A 15,709-nucleotide genomic window follows, 5' to 3' on the forward strand; every position below is an offset into this window, starting at 1 on the left:
ATATGAGTAATATTTCTATAGCTTACTGGAATTAATATAAATCTGAGACAGATTCTGATGAGTTAGATGTATGTGTCAAATTTTAGAGCACTCAAATAAGGAAATAATTAAAAAAGATTTTGAAAAAAAACTAAAGATATTAAAATGTTACACTAGAAAATATTCACTTAATGCAAATGAAGCAGTAGAGAAATAATAAAGGAAAAAACATGGAAGACATATAGAAGACAAAGAAGAAAATATGATGAATAAACTGTGTTAACAATAGCATTAAATATGAATGGGTTAACCAATCCCATCAGAAGGCAGAGATTGCCAGAATAGATAAGAAAACAAGATCCAATTATACACTGTCTGCAGAGTACACATTTTAGATTCAAAGATATAAATAGATTGAAAATGAAAGAATGGAAAAAGACATGTTACGCAAACAGCAACCATAAAAGAAGCTGGGATGACTCTATTAACATCAGATAAAATAGATTTAAAAACAAAAAACTTACTAGAGATGAAGAGGGACATTTTATAATGATAAAAGAGTCAAAATATTGGGAAGATATAGCATTTATAAACATACATACACCTAACAGAAGAGCCCCAAAATATATGAAGCAAAAACTGACATAATTGTTGGGAGAAACAGATAATTCAACAGTAAACATTGGAGACCTCAATACCTCATTTTCAGAAATGAATGAATAACGACTAGATAGAAGATCCATAGGGAAACGGAAGATTTGAACAAAACTATATAACAGTTAAACCTAGCAGACATCTATAGAACGCTTAATTCCAAATGGCAGAGTACACATTCTTCTCAGGTACAAATGGAACATTTCCAGGATAGACAATACACTACACCACAAAAGAAGCCTCAAAAATTTAAAAGGGCTGAAATTGTATGAAGTATGTTCTCTAATCACAATGGAGTGAAATTAGAAATTAATAACAGTTAGAAATTTGAGAAATTTATAAATATTAAACAACACATTTTTTAATAAGCAGTGGGTCAAAGAAGAAATCATAAGAAGAATTAGAAAATAAGATAAAATAAAAACACAATTAAATATATAGAAAATAAAAATGAAAATAAAATGTATTTGATACAGCTAAACACTGATTAGAAATTTATAGCTATAAAAAAACCTACAATAAAAAGGCAAGAAAAATTTCAAATCAATAGCCTAATCTTTCATTTAGGACACAGAAAAAAGAAGAGAAAAGTAAAATCAAAGGAAGCAGAAGAAAGGATATAATAAATATTTGACAGAAATTAATGAATAGAGGGTACAAAAATATTAGAGGAAAATTAACAAAACTGAAAGTTGGCTATTTGAAAAGATTTTCAAAATTGACAAGATGTGAACTAGACTAACCATGAATCAAAAGATCTAAATTACTAAAAAAAAGGTGGGGAGGGGATTAGTATTAACCTTACAGAAATCAAAAGGATTGTAAGAAAATATTATGAATAATTGTATGTTAACAAATTAAATAACTTCAATGAAATTAACATATTCATAGAAATATATAAAATAACAAGCAGAATTAACAGAAAATCTGAATAGCCCTACAAGTAAAGAGCTTGATTTTGTAATATAAAAACTTTGTGTAGATACTTCTGGTTTCTGGTTCATCAAGTAAGAACCTTGAAAGTCACCACTCTATCCTAACAACAAATAAAAAGATGAACAATGGAAAAATCAACAACTCTTCCTAGATATGTAAGAGAAGTGAAGTTACGGAGCTAACACTGCCTCTAAAACTGGAGATGCAGGCAAATACAGAGAATCACAACTTACGGAGCCAAAACCTTAATGGGAACCAGTGCCGGGTAAAGAAAACCTGAACTGTAACTGACAAATTGCTAAAGGCTCAGTATGTCTAAGAGATTAAAAAAAAAAAAAACCTCCAAGGGTACCCAGTCATGAGGGAGGCCACCACACTTTTGTGAGGTTTACCTCTTGGAGCTCTCCCAGGTTCTCACTGAGAATACCAGAGAAACATCCCTTCAAGCTTCTGGCTTGAAGGGGGACTGAAAAAGGAACCATTTTAATGTTTGGTACAGGATCACATTCTTTCCAACAAGTTCTGCCTTCAAGAGAAATGATTTAACTAGAGCCTAACCTGCTGGGGTTTATCATAGACTGACTGATTTAGGAGAAGGGAAATACCCAACTCCAGCTGGTTCTAGCCATCCCTGTGAAAGAAGAGAAGTACCTATCGAGCCCACTCTAGTCATCCTATCCCACCTAAGGGAGACTAAGAAGCATTTACAAAGTTCACAGCCCAGAGGCACAGGCTCACCAAGAGACTGAGACCTAATCATAGGACTATAGAACACTTCCCCTTCCCCCATTCCTTTTCACCACATTACTGAAGGTCTGTTCATAGCAGTTTCTTTCATTCTGTGTATCATGTCTGGCTATAATTAAAAAGTATACCAAAAGACAAAACAAAAACAAAACAAAAAAACAAAAAAACCACAGTTTGAAGAGCCAGAGCAAGCATCAGAACCAAACTCGGATATAACAGGGATGTTAGAATTATCAGACAGGGAATTTAAAACAACTATGATTAATCTGCTAAGGACCCTAATGGATAAGGCAGACAGTATGCAAGAACAGATTAACAATGTAAACAGAGAAATGGAAGTTCTAAAACCAAAAAGAAATGCTAGAGATAAAAAACATTTAACAGAAATAAAGAATGCCTTTGATGGGTTTATCAGTATATTGGACATGCTGAAGGAAAGAATCTCTGAGCTTGAGGATATCTCAATGAAAATATCAAAAACTTTTCAGTAAACAGAAACTTTTCAGTAAACAGAAAAAGATTTCTAAAAACCAGAACAAGATATTCAAGAACTGTGGGACAACTACAAAAGGTATAAGATACATGTAATGGCAATACCAGAAGGAGAAGAAAGAAAGAAATCGAAGAATTATTTGAAACAATAATGACCAAGAGTTTCCCTCTATTTAATATCAGAACCAAACTGCACATCCAGGAAGCTGAGAGACTAAGCAAGATAAAGATCCAAAAAACTACACTTAGACAGACATATCATATTTAAACTACAGAAAATCAAAGATAAAAAATCCTGAAAGAAGATAGAGGAAGAAAACACTTTACCTACACAGGAGCTAAGGTAAAAATTATGTCTGACTTGTCAGAAATCATGCAAGCAAGAAGAGTGAAGCAAGAGAGTTAAATATTTAAAGAACTGAGAGAAAAAATCCACCAACCTAGAACTCTGTACCCTGTGACATTATTCTTTAAAAGTAAAGGATAAATACTTCCTCAGACAAACAAGTTGAGGAAATTTGTTGCCTTACCTATCTTGTAAGAAATGTTAAATGAAGTTGTTCAGAGGTAAGGAAAATGATATAGGTCAGAAACTCAGATCTACATAAAGAAAGAAAGATAAGGACTAAATAATAAGTGAAGCAAAATAAAAACACATTTTTTTTTGAGATGGAGTTTTACTCTTGTCACCCAGGCTGGAGTGCAATGGAGCAATCTCAGCTCACTGCAACCTCCACCTCCTGGGTTCAAGAGATTCTTATGCCTCAGCCTCCTGAGTAGTTGGGATTACAGGCACCTGCCACCATGCCTGACTAGTTTTTGTACTTTTAGTAGAGACGGGGTTTCACAATGTTGGCCAGGCTGGTCTCAAACTCCTGACCTCAGGTGATTCACCTGCCTTGGCCTCCCAGAGTGCTGGGATTATAGGTGTGAGCCACTGCACCTGACAAACACATTTATTTTTCTTATTCTTAATTTATCTAACAGAGAACACTTTGTTCAAAATAATAATAACAACAATGTATTTAAATATATATTTCAAATATGTTATTTTACTAATGAATAAATAAAATAAATGACTGCAATTATACAAAGAATGTAAGGGAGGAACTGGGATTATTTTATTATTATAAGCTATGCACACTACCCATGAAGTAATGTTATTTGTAAGTGGACTTGGATCAGTTGAAAATATATATTGAAAATTCTAGGACAACCACTAAAAAAAGTAAAAAGAAAAAGTAAAACTGATATACTGAGAAAGAAGAGAAAATGGAACCATATGAAATGTTTGATTTAAACCACAAAATGCAGAAAAGAAGTGGAAAACAAAAATAGGAAAAAGTACAAGGGCAACAAAAAGAAATGAATTATCAAGCAATGCACAGACACAGGGGAAACATAAATGCATAATCCTAAGTGAACAAAGCCAATCTGAAAAGACTATATACTATATGATTCCAATAATATCATGTTCTGGAAAAGACAAAACTATGGAGACAATAAAAAGGACAGCGTTTGCCAGAGGTTGGGAGTTGAAGAGATAAATAGGAGGAGCACAGAGGATTTCTGGAGCAGTAAAACCACTCTGTATAATACTATAATGGTGGATATATTTATTATATGTTTGTCTAAAACTACACACTGTACAATACCAAAACTAAACCCTGATGTAAACTATGGACTTTGGGTGATAATTACATGTCAAAGTAGGTTTGTCAATTATGACAAATGTACCACTCTGGGGGGAAATGTTGATAATGGGGGATGCTATTCATATGTAGGGTGAAGGTGTATGTAGGAAATTTCTGTACCTTCTGCTCAATTTTTAACTGCTCTAAAAAATAAGTTATATTTGAAAACCAAAATTCCCACAAAGAAAAGCCCAGACCCAAATGCCTTACTGGTCAATTCTACTAAACATTTAAAGAAAAATTAATACCAAATTTTCACTAAGACTTGAAAAAGATAGAAGAAGGAACACTTAACTCATTTGGGCAATATTTGAGGCCAGTGTTACCCTGATATAAATACTAGACAATGACATCACAAGAAAAATAAACTATAAACCAATATCTCTTATAAATATAGAAGAAAAAATTCTTAACAAAACACTAGCAAACTGAATTCCCAACAATATATAAAAATGATTATATGCCATGACCAAGCGGGATTTATTCTGGGAATAAAAAGTTGATTTAACATCTGAAAAGTGAATAGAAATAAGGACAAAAGCATTATCATCTAAATACATCTAGAGAAAGCACTTGACAAAAGAAAACACTGTAATAAAAACACTCAGCAAACTACAAATGGAGTGGAATTTCTGTAACTTGCTAAAGGGCATATTCAACACTACATTTAAATGGTTACAGACTGAATGCTTCTTCTCCAAGATCCAGAACAAAACAAGAATTGAGTTGAACTGTTGTACATTCAGTTAGTGTCCAGAGTGTTGGAGTGTTGCTTGGTGTGGAGAAACTCCACACATTGGTATCTGTTTCTACAGAATAAACCAGTAAGGGAGATAAAATAGTATACTGAAAAAATACTCAATCCAAAATAAGGCAGGGAAAAGTGAGGTAAGGGAACAAATAATAGTTAAATTCAAATGTATCAAGAATTACATTAAATGTAAATGACCCAGGCATTCAAATTAAAAGGCAGCAATTATCAGACTGGATAAGAAAATAAAATTTCTCTTCATTCATTACGTGTGTGCTAAACATAGTGACTACTTTTCAAAGAGTATGGTGAGGAAAAAGGGGTAAAGAAGAGTAAGTTTACAGAGGATGAGACTGACAAACACTACCTCAGCCAAGTGATCAAGGTTAATATAAATAGTAATAGCATGCACTTTTGATATGATATGATGAGAAGAGCATTTTGTCTCTGTGGTATTTCTCTCTACAACCTGTAATCTCAATCTATGAGAAAAATTAGAGCAAATCCAAATTGGGGTACATTCTACAACACACCTGACCAATGTCACTTTAAAATATCAAAGTCATCACAAACAGGGAATGTCTGAAAAACTGAGGAAGCCTAAGAAGATACGACAACTAAATGTAATGTGGTATCCTGAGTAGACTCCTGGGGTAGGAAAACTGTGTGCTAGATACAAACTAAGGAAATATAAATCAACTAGGGACTTTAGTTAACAATTATTCATCTTGGTTCATTAATTGTAAAAAATGTACCATACCAATGTAAAATGTTAATGAGAGGGAAACTGGATGTGGAGTATACGGGAACTCTCTCTACTATACAATATTCATGTAAACCTAAAATTATTCTAAAATAAAAAGATTACCTGCAAGAGAAAAGCAAGATTTAACAATATGATGTGTATACAAAATGCATTTTAAATATAAAAACACCCATAGATTAAAATAAAAGAAGAAAAACGATACCATACAAATACTAAACATAAGAAAGTTGGAGTGGATATATTAATATCAGACAAAGTAGGCTCCAGAATAAAGAATGTTATCAGAGATGAAAAGGAACATTTAATAAGGATAAAGGAAACACCTAACAATCCTAGGTATGTGTTCTCCTTATAACAGAGCTTCAAAATACATGAAGTAAAAAACTTAATGAAACTAAAATTAGAAACAAACAAATTCACAACTACAGTTAAAAATTGCAACACTGGTGTCCTAATATTTGAAGGTAAGAGGAAATCAATAAGGACATAGAAGACTTGAACAACACTAACAACCAACTTGATCTAATTGACACAAATACAGCACTTCACCCAATCATTCTTTTAAAGTGCATACTCCTTTCAATTGCATATTGAACATTCACCAAGTCAGACTATATGCTGGAACATAAAAAACAAAAAAATCATAAAACATATCTCAAGAAATTTTAAAAGGTTTAAAGCATATAAAATACATTATTTGGCCACAAAAAAAAAATAAAACTTTAATGAATAACAAGTATATCAGGAGAATCTTTAATTATTTGAAAATTGAACAACACTCATAAATAATTGATGAGCAAAAGCAGAAATCACAAGAGAAATTAGAATATATTTTTAAACAAGTTAAGAGGAAAATACAGCGTCGCAAAATTAGTAGAATGCAGCTAAAGCAGTGCTTAAAGAGAAATTTGTAGTTTTAAATGTTTGCAATAATAAAGAAAAAAAGACTTAAATCAATAATCTAAGCCAGGGGTTGAAAAACTTTACCCTTAAAGAGCCCACTAGCAAATATCTTAGGTTTTGCAGGCCATGAAGTCTCTGTTGTGACTATTTAACTCTGTTGTTGTGGCATTAAAGCAGCAGAGATAATAGGTAAACAATTTAGCGTGGCTGTGAGTCAATAAATCTTTATTTAAAAAAGAAAACAAGGGGTGAGCCAGAAATGGCCCATAGGTTGTAGTTTGCCAGACCCTAGTTTAAGTGTACACTCTAATAATCCAGACAAAGAAGAGCAAATTAAACCCATACTAAGCAAAAGGAAGAAAAAAAATAAGAAAAAGAGAATCTATCTATAAAATAAAAACATGTAAAAACAATAAGGAAAAATAAAACCAAAAGCTGATTCTTTGAAAATATCAATGAAGTTGATAAACTTCTAACTATATTGAATAGAAAGGAAGATAAAAATTATCAATATGCATGAGGAAAAACATCACTACAGACACTACTAGAAATCTACAGACACTATAAAAATTCTACAAACACTAAAAGAATAAGAAAATACTATAAACAACTTTATACCCATAAATTCCTTTATCTAATTTTTAAAACATACATATTAACCAAATTGGAACAAAAAAAGTAGAAAGCTGGAATAGTCCTATATTTATTAAAGAAATTGAATTCATAATTTAAAAATTCCAAAAAAGACAACTTATGCCCACTTTAATGAATATTTGGTAAATTCTATCAAACATTAATAGAAGAAATAATACCAGTTATACACACAGTGTCTCAGAAATAGAAAAGGAGGAAGACTTCTCAACTCATTTAATGAGGCCCATGTTAATTTTTGTAAAGCCAAACACATTACAAAGGAGAAACTCTGCCTGCAAAATGCTTAACAAAATATTAGCAAATTGAATCTAGATACATATAAAGGATAATATGCTGTAACCAAGTAGGGATAATCTAAGGAATGCATAGGTGATTTAACATTCAAAATAAATAAGAAAAAAACACAATGATCATCTTAATACATGCAAAAAATGCATTTCAGAAATTCAACATATTTTTGTAATTAAAAATAAAACTCTCAACAACTAGGAATAAAAGGAACTTCCTCAACTAAAATCTTGTTTAATAGTGAAAGATTATGCTTTCTATCTAAGATTAAGAGCTAGGGAATATATCCTGTCTCACCAATCCTGTTAAAGATTATACTATAGATCCTAGCCAGTATAATAAAGGAAGAAAAAATATATAGATTTTTTTTAAAGAAGAAGTAAAACGGTTTTTCTCTTCAGGTAAAAAAAAAAACTGTATAAACAGAAAATTCTACTCAATTTACACAAAATGATTTAGAATTAATAAGTCAGTTTTCCAAGGTTTGAAGATACAAGGTCAATAGACAAAAGACAATTTCATTATACTAGCTATAAACATATGGAAATTAAAATATCTTAAAATTACATTTACAATAGTATGAAAAACATTAACTACTTCAGTACAAATTTAACAAAATATGTCAAGACTTGTACAATGAAAATCATAAAACATTGCTAAGAGAAATTAAAGAACATCTAAATAAGTAGAGAGGTAGACATGTTCATGAATCAGGACACTCATTTTTGGTAAGATGCCAATTATCTACAAAATGATCCATATATTCAATGCAGTCCCAAACAAAATTCCAGCAATTTTTTTGTGAAAATTTGATAAGTTGATTCTAAAATGCATACAAAAATGCAAAGAACCTACACAAAACAAATTTAATAAAGAACAAAGTTACACACCTTGCTTTCAAAATCTAATATAAATCTACAGCAATCAAGACAGTGTGGTATTCATATAAAGACACATATATAAATCAATGAAACAGAAGTAATATTTCAGAAATAGACCTATGCATATATGGTCAATTGCTTTTTTTTTTTTTTTTACAAAGATACCAAGTTAATTCAATGGAGAAAGAGTAGTCTTTTCAATATATGGCTGAAATCACTGGATACAAAAGACTAAATATAAGTCTTTTCAATATATGGCTAAAATTCAATTTAATGTTTGTGTATGGTGTGAGTTGAGGAAAAACAATACCTCAACTCACACCATACACAAACATTAAATTGAAATGGATCATGGACTTGAACCTGAGAGTTAAACCTATAAAACTCTAAAAGAAAACATGCGAGAAAACCTCTGTGAGTTTAGGTTATGCAAAGATTTCTTAGAATGAAAACAAAACACATGAACCATAGGAGAAATTTTGTTAAATCATATATTATCAAAATTAAAACTTTATACTCATTGAAAAATACCCTTAAGAAAATAAATGCAAGCCACAGACTGGTAGGAAATATGTGAAATATACATGTCAGAAAAAGGACTTGTGTTCAGAATACACAATTATTCTTTACAACAGGGGTCCCCAACCCCTAGGCCAGAGACCAGTACTTGTCTTGGGCTGTGAGCAAAGCTTCATCTGTATTTACAGCCACTCCCCATCGCTCGCATTACTACCTGACCTTCGCCTCCCATCAGATCAGTGGTGGCATTAGATTCTTATAGGAGCATGAACCCTACTGTGAACTACACATGGAAGGGATCTAGGTTGCATGCTCCATATGAGAATCTAATGGCTGATGATCTGTCACTGTCTGCCATCACCCCCAGATGGGACTATCTAATTGCTGGAAAACAAGCTCCCACGGATTCTACATTATGGTGAGTTGTATAATTATTTCATTGTATATTACAATGTAATAATAATAGAAATAAAGTGCACAATAAATGTAATGCACTTGAATCGTCCCAAAACCATTCTCCCTCCACCCTGATCCATGGAAAAATTGTCTTCTATGAAATTGGTCCCTGGTGCCAAAAAGGGTGGGGAAAGTTGCCTTACAATTCGATAATGGGAAGACAAATCCCTTAATAAAAATGGGCAATAGACACTTCACCAATGAAGTATACAAATGACCAAAACGTAAATAAAAAGCAATACAATATCATTATTTGTTGGTGAAATTAGAATTAAAACCACAGTTAGATACCACTACAAAACCACTAGAATGGTTAAAATTTAAAAGGCTGACAACAAAAACACTGGCCAGGATGCAGAGCCAATGGAATGCCCATAGGTTGCTGGTGGGAATGCAGTATGTCACAACCATGGTAGGAAACAAGTACACAGCCCCTGCTGCATCCAAAACAAGTCCCTTGTTTATTTTATGTATTTTTTAAGGTTGGAATGTTTCTGCCCACTCCTCACAATTTTCGTATACTGAAATCCTAACCCCCAAGATGATAGCATTAAGATGTGTGGACTTCTATTAATGTGCTCATAAAATAGGCCCAGGGGAAGTTGTTCACTCCTCCATTATATGAGCACAGCGAGAAGGTGCTGTCTATGAGTCAGTAAATGGGCCCTCCCCAGACATCAAATCTGTCGCTGCCTTGATCTGAAACTTCCCAGGCTTCAGAGCTGCAAGAAATAAATTTCTGTTGCTTAGAAGTTACCCAGTCTATGATATTTTGTTATAGCAGCCTGAACAGACTCATACAGTATCCATTGCCCTCACACTCCCTGACAGCCCCCATCTCCCACCACTCCTCACCCACAAGATTGGTCTCTGCAGAAACTGAGGTTGTTCCCAGCACTGCCTTTTTTTAAAAAAAAGACAAACCAACCAACAAACAAAACATGAGATTCAGTTTACTTCCCAAATCCCTTCTCCTCACTTTTCAGCCAATCCAAATTCTACATTTCTTGTAGAGTTCAACCAAAGGAACTCCCCCTGTCATCCCAGCCCATTCTGATTTTGTTCCCCTCTGAACTCTTCTGACGCCTCCTATCTGTGCCACACTTGCAGGACCACAATAAAGAACCTGTCCTGAGATGTGCACATGGGTATCAAAGGGCAGCCACATTTTGTACCCTTATTATCCTTGCATAGTGCCTAGAAAAGGGCAGGCAACCAGTGCCCTGTGGTAACTCCAGCTTTGTATGACCTTTAAGTCTATGTGTGAATGTGTGAACCTTCATACCTGTTGTTCTGCCTCAGGTTGTGTGATGGGCTGTGCATTATCTTCACCAGAAAATTCAGCATCATCTTCCTCCTCTGCAAGTGGCGCCAACCAAGTCCGGTCATGCCTGATGCCCAAGGTCTTTGGTACAGAGGTTAGTATACCAAGCTCCTCCTGGGTCTCTGAGCCCCTTTTCATCTCTGTGACCAGGGGAATGATATCTTTGCTTTGTGCAGCACAGCCTCCTGTCACCTCTTTTTGCTTCGGTAACTTTTGCTTCCTGCACCACTTGTGACAGAAATGCTCAAGAGTGTGTCTCACAAAACAAAAAGCCCGGCGGAATCGATCCAGTGCTAACTGGACTTTAGTTTTCCTGGCCTGTCCTTCTAAGTTTCCATTTCTTTCCTCATTGCTAAAGGAATTGAGCAGTAAGGCAATGAAGAGGTTGAGCACCTGGGAATGGGGTGGGTAGCAAGAAGAAAGGAAAGTTTAGCAAAGGAAAAGATATAGTAGGTTTCCAGGACAACTTTTTCCCAAGACTAAAAACAGAATCAAATGAGAGTTTTATGTCCCACTGTCTCCTAAGAAAGTTCATCTATCCAATAAATAAAAGATTGAGAAAGAAATGGAAACAGTAAGACAGAATAAAAGTTGAAATTAGAGGGTACAAATAGCCAAGTCCACTTTCCCTACATATAAAGAACATGGATGAGTAGACCCTCACCAAGGTAAAGCAGAATGGGATAACCATATGGCAAAATTAAGAGTGTACGTTTCTTGAGGAACAGCTGGATAGTGAGCTTTGATTTTTCCTGGAATTTCCCACAAGGAGATGAATCTGATATTCAAGCCCAATGTACAGTCCTTTCTTATTTGCATATTTGTGAGATGATGTACTTTACAGTTTCTTTAGGTCCTGTTGCCCTAACCTTAGTAATGTATTGAGGCCAAGCCAACGGGGTTGGACCAAATATGCAACTCTTCTGTTGAACCACATATCACTTCAAATTCATGTAATCCCAATAGCTTCTTCCTGGGTTCTTTGCTCATAATTACACACCCTCTAATTCATCGTCTTTACCTCCTCAAATTCCTTTGTTTGTGGCTCTCTTCAACTCAGCAATAGACAGCCTTTGGAGAGAAGTGCCCGGTGGGTGTGAATGGGTCTAGTCACAGTTCCTCAGCTGCACTGTGAGAATTCCCATCTCTGGATCTTTGCTTAAGCTCTCCTCTATCTGTCTAAGTTCTCCTTACCTTGTAAGTGGTCTTTTCAAGTTCTGTAATCTTCCACAAATCCTTTCTCAGTGCTCTCCTCCCACTCCCACTGGTGATGCCCTGTTCTTCTGAGCTTTTGTATGTATCACTTACTGTCTAGGTACACCATTTATTAGGTACTTAGGATAAAGCTATCATGTGTAGAGAGTTAATTATATTGCACTATAGCCCCAACTTGATCCTGAAGATCTTGTGCAGTAAGGCAATGAAGTGCACTTAATTAGCCTCCTCATAAATATCTATGCTTCCAGCTGCAAGTAACACACTCAAGCCAGCTTATATAACAAAAAACTCTAGCATAACAAGAAGTTTGAAAATAGAACAGGGGGCGAATTATGACACAAATACAGGTTTGTTCTCTCTTTTCACTCTACCTGCCTCAGTATTGGCTTTGTTTTAGGCTGGCTCTTCTCATGGTTGCATAATGCTTGCAGGTTTGGTTCAAACCCCTCTGGCTAGGCACCGTTACCTCATTGAAGTTAGGGGAACAGGACCTAAGGAAACTGCACAAAGTACACCGTCTCTCAATTTGTGCAAACAGGAGAGGATTGCACAGCAGTCCTGGATGTCAGATCCAAATTCCTGTGGGCAATTCCACCACAGTTCCAAGCTCATGATCTGGCTTTTCCAGGGGTCACAGTCATTAAAAAGTCCAGAGGAAGTAAAAGGATCATTTTTTTAAACATATATTTCTTAAGAACAAAAGATTGTTCCCAAGTTTCTCCAGTGGACATCTCTTTACATCCTATTGACCATATAAACTCACAAACTCCTACTTCAGCCAATCACTGGGGAAGAGAATACTATTGTCGTAGAAGAATCATCGGGAATAAAATAAATTTTGGGGCATCAGTCAAATGAGTAGTATGTGTCAAATAGGTTTTTTTTCATGCTTATCATACTTTTTTCAAGCAAAATTTGAATGAATATTTTAAATATTTATTTGGCATTATATTGAGAATAATAATTTTTACTAGTAAAGTTTTGCAAATGAAGTAATGCATTTGAGAGGCATGTAGGGTCTTTTATTTTTTTGAAAAAAAATCTAAGAAACATACCACAAGTTTTCCTATCACCGTGATCAATATGAAGACAATAACACACAATGATGACGATGCATTCGCTTCCTGCATACATTCCCACATATTTTCGATCCATTCCCCGCAGAGGATGCGGAACACCACTAGGAAGGAGTGCCAGAAATCCCCCATGTGCCAGTGCCGTAAACATGAGACTGTCGGGCCTGTCGGGTTACAGAGTTTTGCACTCTTTTGAGAACTGAAGCTATGGCCAAAAAGCTGCATGCCAACTACTGAGAAAATAAAGATCACAATGACCAGGACCACAGTCAGGCTTCCAAGGGCTCCGACAGAGTTGCCGATTATCTTAATTAGTGTGTTCAAAGTTGGCCAGGATTTGGCTAACTTGAAGACCCTGAGCTGTAGAAAAAGACAACAAACAAAAATGGAAGAAAAGTCAGTTAAGGACAAATTCCATCTGTTCATCTATAAAGCAAATGACATATACCCAAACTTATGACATCCAAAACTCTTCTCAAAGTTAAATCCATCCTGAACATAGCCATCAACTCTCTGTCGTAATCTAATGCTCACCTGTATCTACTTTCTTATTTGAAAATGGAAATATTGGCTGGACACAGTGGTTCACACCTGTAATCCCAGCACTTTGGGAGGCCAAGGCAGGTGGATCACAAGGTCAGGAGATTGAGACCATCCTGGCCAACATGGCGAAATCTCGTCTCTACTAAAATACAAAAAAAATAGCCGGATATGGTGGTGCATGCCTGTAGTCCCAGCTACTCGGGAGGCTGAGGCAGGGGAATCGCTTGAACCTGGGAGTCAGAGGTTGCAGTGAGCCGAGATTGCACCGTTGCATTCCAGTCTGGAGACTGAGCAAGACTCCATCACACACACACACACACACACACACACACACACACACACATACACAGAGAAATATTTTGTCTCAGTTTTTTAATCATAAGAACTTTGGGATCAGCATGGTAACTGAGCTACATAATTGTTATATAAAATGAATGTTTTGGAATTCTATATAATATACCAAGTGTCAGCAAACTCTGGTCTGAGAGCCAAATCCAGTCCATTGCCTATTTTTGTATGACCTCAGAGACAAGAATACTTTTCCACATTTAAATGATTGAAAAATGATCAGGCCAGGCACAGTGGCTCACACCTATAATCACTTTGGGAGGTTGAGGTGGGTGATCACTTGAGCACCAGAGAGTTCAAGAACAGCCTGGGCAACATGGTGAAACACCATGTCTACAAAAAATACAAAAATTAGCCAGGTGTGGTGGCATGCATCTGTAGTCCCAGCTACTCGGGAGGCTGAGGAGGGAGGATGGCTTGAGCTTGGGAGGTGGAGGTTGCAGTGAGCTGAGATCACGCCACTGCACTACAGCTTGGGCGACAGAGCCAAACTCTGTCTCAAAAAAGAAAATGACAATAATCAAAAGGATATTTCAGGATGCATTAAAATCATGTGAAGTTCAAGTTTCAGTATCCATAAAGTTTATTGGAACATAGCCATGCTCATTGGTTTTTGAAAGTCTATGGCTTCTTTTTTTTTTTTTGAGACAGAGTCTTGCTCTGTGCCCCAGGCTGGAGTGCAGTGGTGCGATCTCGGCTCACTGCAAGCTCCGCCTCCCGGGTTCACGCCATTCTCCTGCCTCAGCCTCCCAAGTAGCTGGGACTACAGGCGCCCGCCACCTCGCCCGGCTAATTTTTTGTATTTTTTAGTAGAGACGGGGTTTCACCGTGTTAGCCAGGATGGTCTCAATCTCCTGACCTCGTGATCCGCCCGTCTCGGCCTCCCAAAGTGCTGGGATTACAGGCTTGAGCCACCGCGCCCGGCCGTCTATGGCTTCTTTTATGCTACAATGGCAAAGCTTAACGGTTGCAACACAGACCACATAGCCTGTAAGGCTGAAAACATTTACCATCTGGCCCTTTACAGAGAAAGTTTGCTAACTTCTGCATTATATAATTCAGGCCACGAGTTTGAATCTAAGCCTCATAAGAATGATTACAGTAATATGACATTTGTAGTCAGGAGAGAAAAGGCAACCAGCTATTCAAGACTTGTATACTTTTTCCAAAGATAAATTTTATCCTAGATCTTCACAGACTTTATAGCAAACATTAGAGAAAACATAGCAACTTGTTTTATAGGTTGTTTCTTATATTAACTTTTGATGTAAACTGACGGTTTTACTCCAAAGTACAATTTTGTTAAGCACATCCCCTATTTGGGGATGGAAATATTGCAGGTCAGTAAGGCTTCTGCTTGAAGAGGACGGTCATTGTCTGCTCAAAGGGGAGCTAGGAGCATCCCAGGAAGAAACTGTGGTTCCATTCTCATACAGAGACAATGCCACAGACTTCCGTGCATTAGAGCCTGGCTGTAATA

General features: G+C 35.8%; 1 protein-coding gene across 1 annotated transcript in view; it reads right to left on the bottom strand.

The window, feature by feature from the left end:
- SCN11A (sodium voltage-gated channel alpha subunit 11) overlaps positions 1–15,709 on the bottom strand; it is a 108,685-nt gene that overhangs the window by 47,305 nt on the left and 45,671 nt on the right. Inside the window, exons 14-15 of the mRNA XM_077994190.1 lie at positions 13,318–13,698; positions 11,006–11,437 (exon numbers count right to left, since the gene is read on the bottom strand). Of these exons, the coding sequence (XP_077850316.1) occupies positions 11,006–11,437; positions 13,318–13,698 (813 nt within the window). The remainder of the gene's footprint in view (positions 1–11,005; positions 11,438–13,317; positions 13,699–15,709) is intronic.

The sequence above is a fragment of the Macaca mulatta genome, chromosome 2, assembly GCF_049350105.2.
Source record: "Macaca mulatta isolate MMU2019108-1 chromosome 2, T2T-MMU8v2.0, whole genome shotgun sequence".
NCBI classification, from domain to species: domain Eukaryota; kingdom Metazoa; phylum Chordata; class Mammalia; order Primates; family Cercopithecidae; genus Macaca; species Macaca mulatta.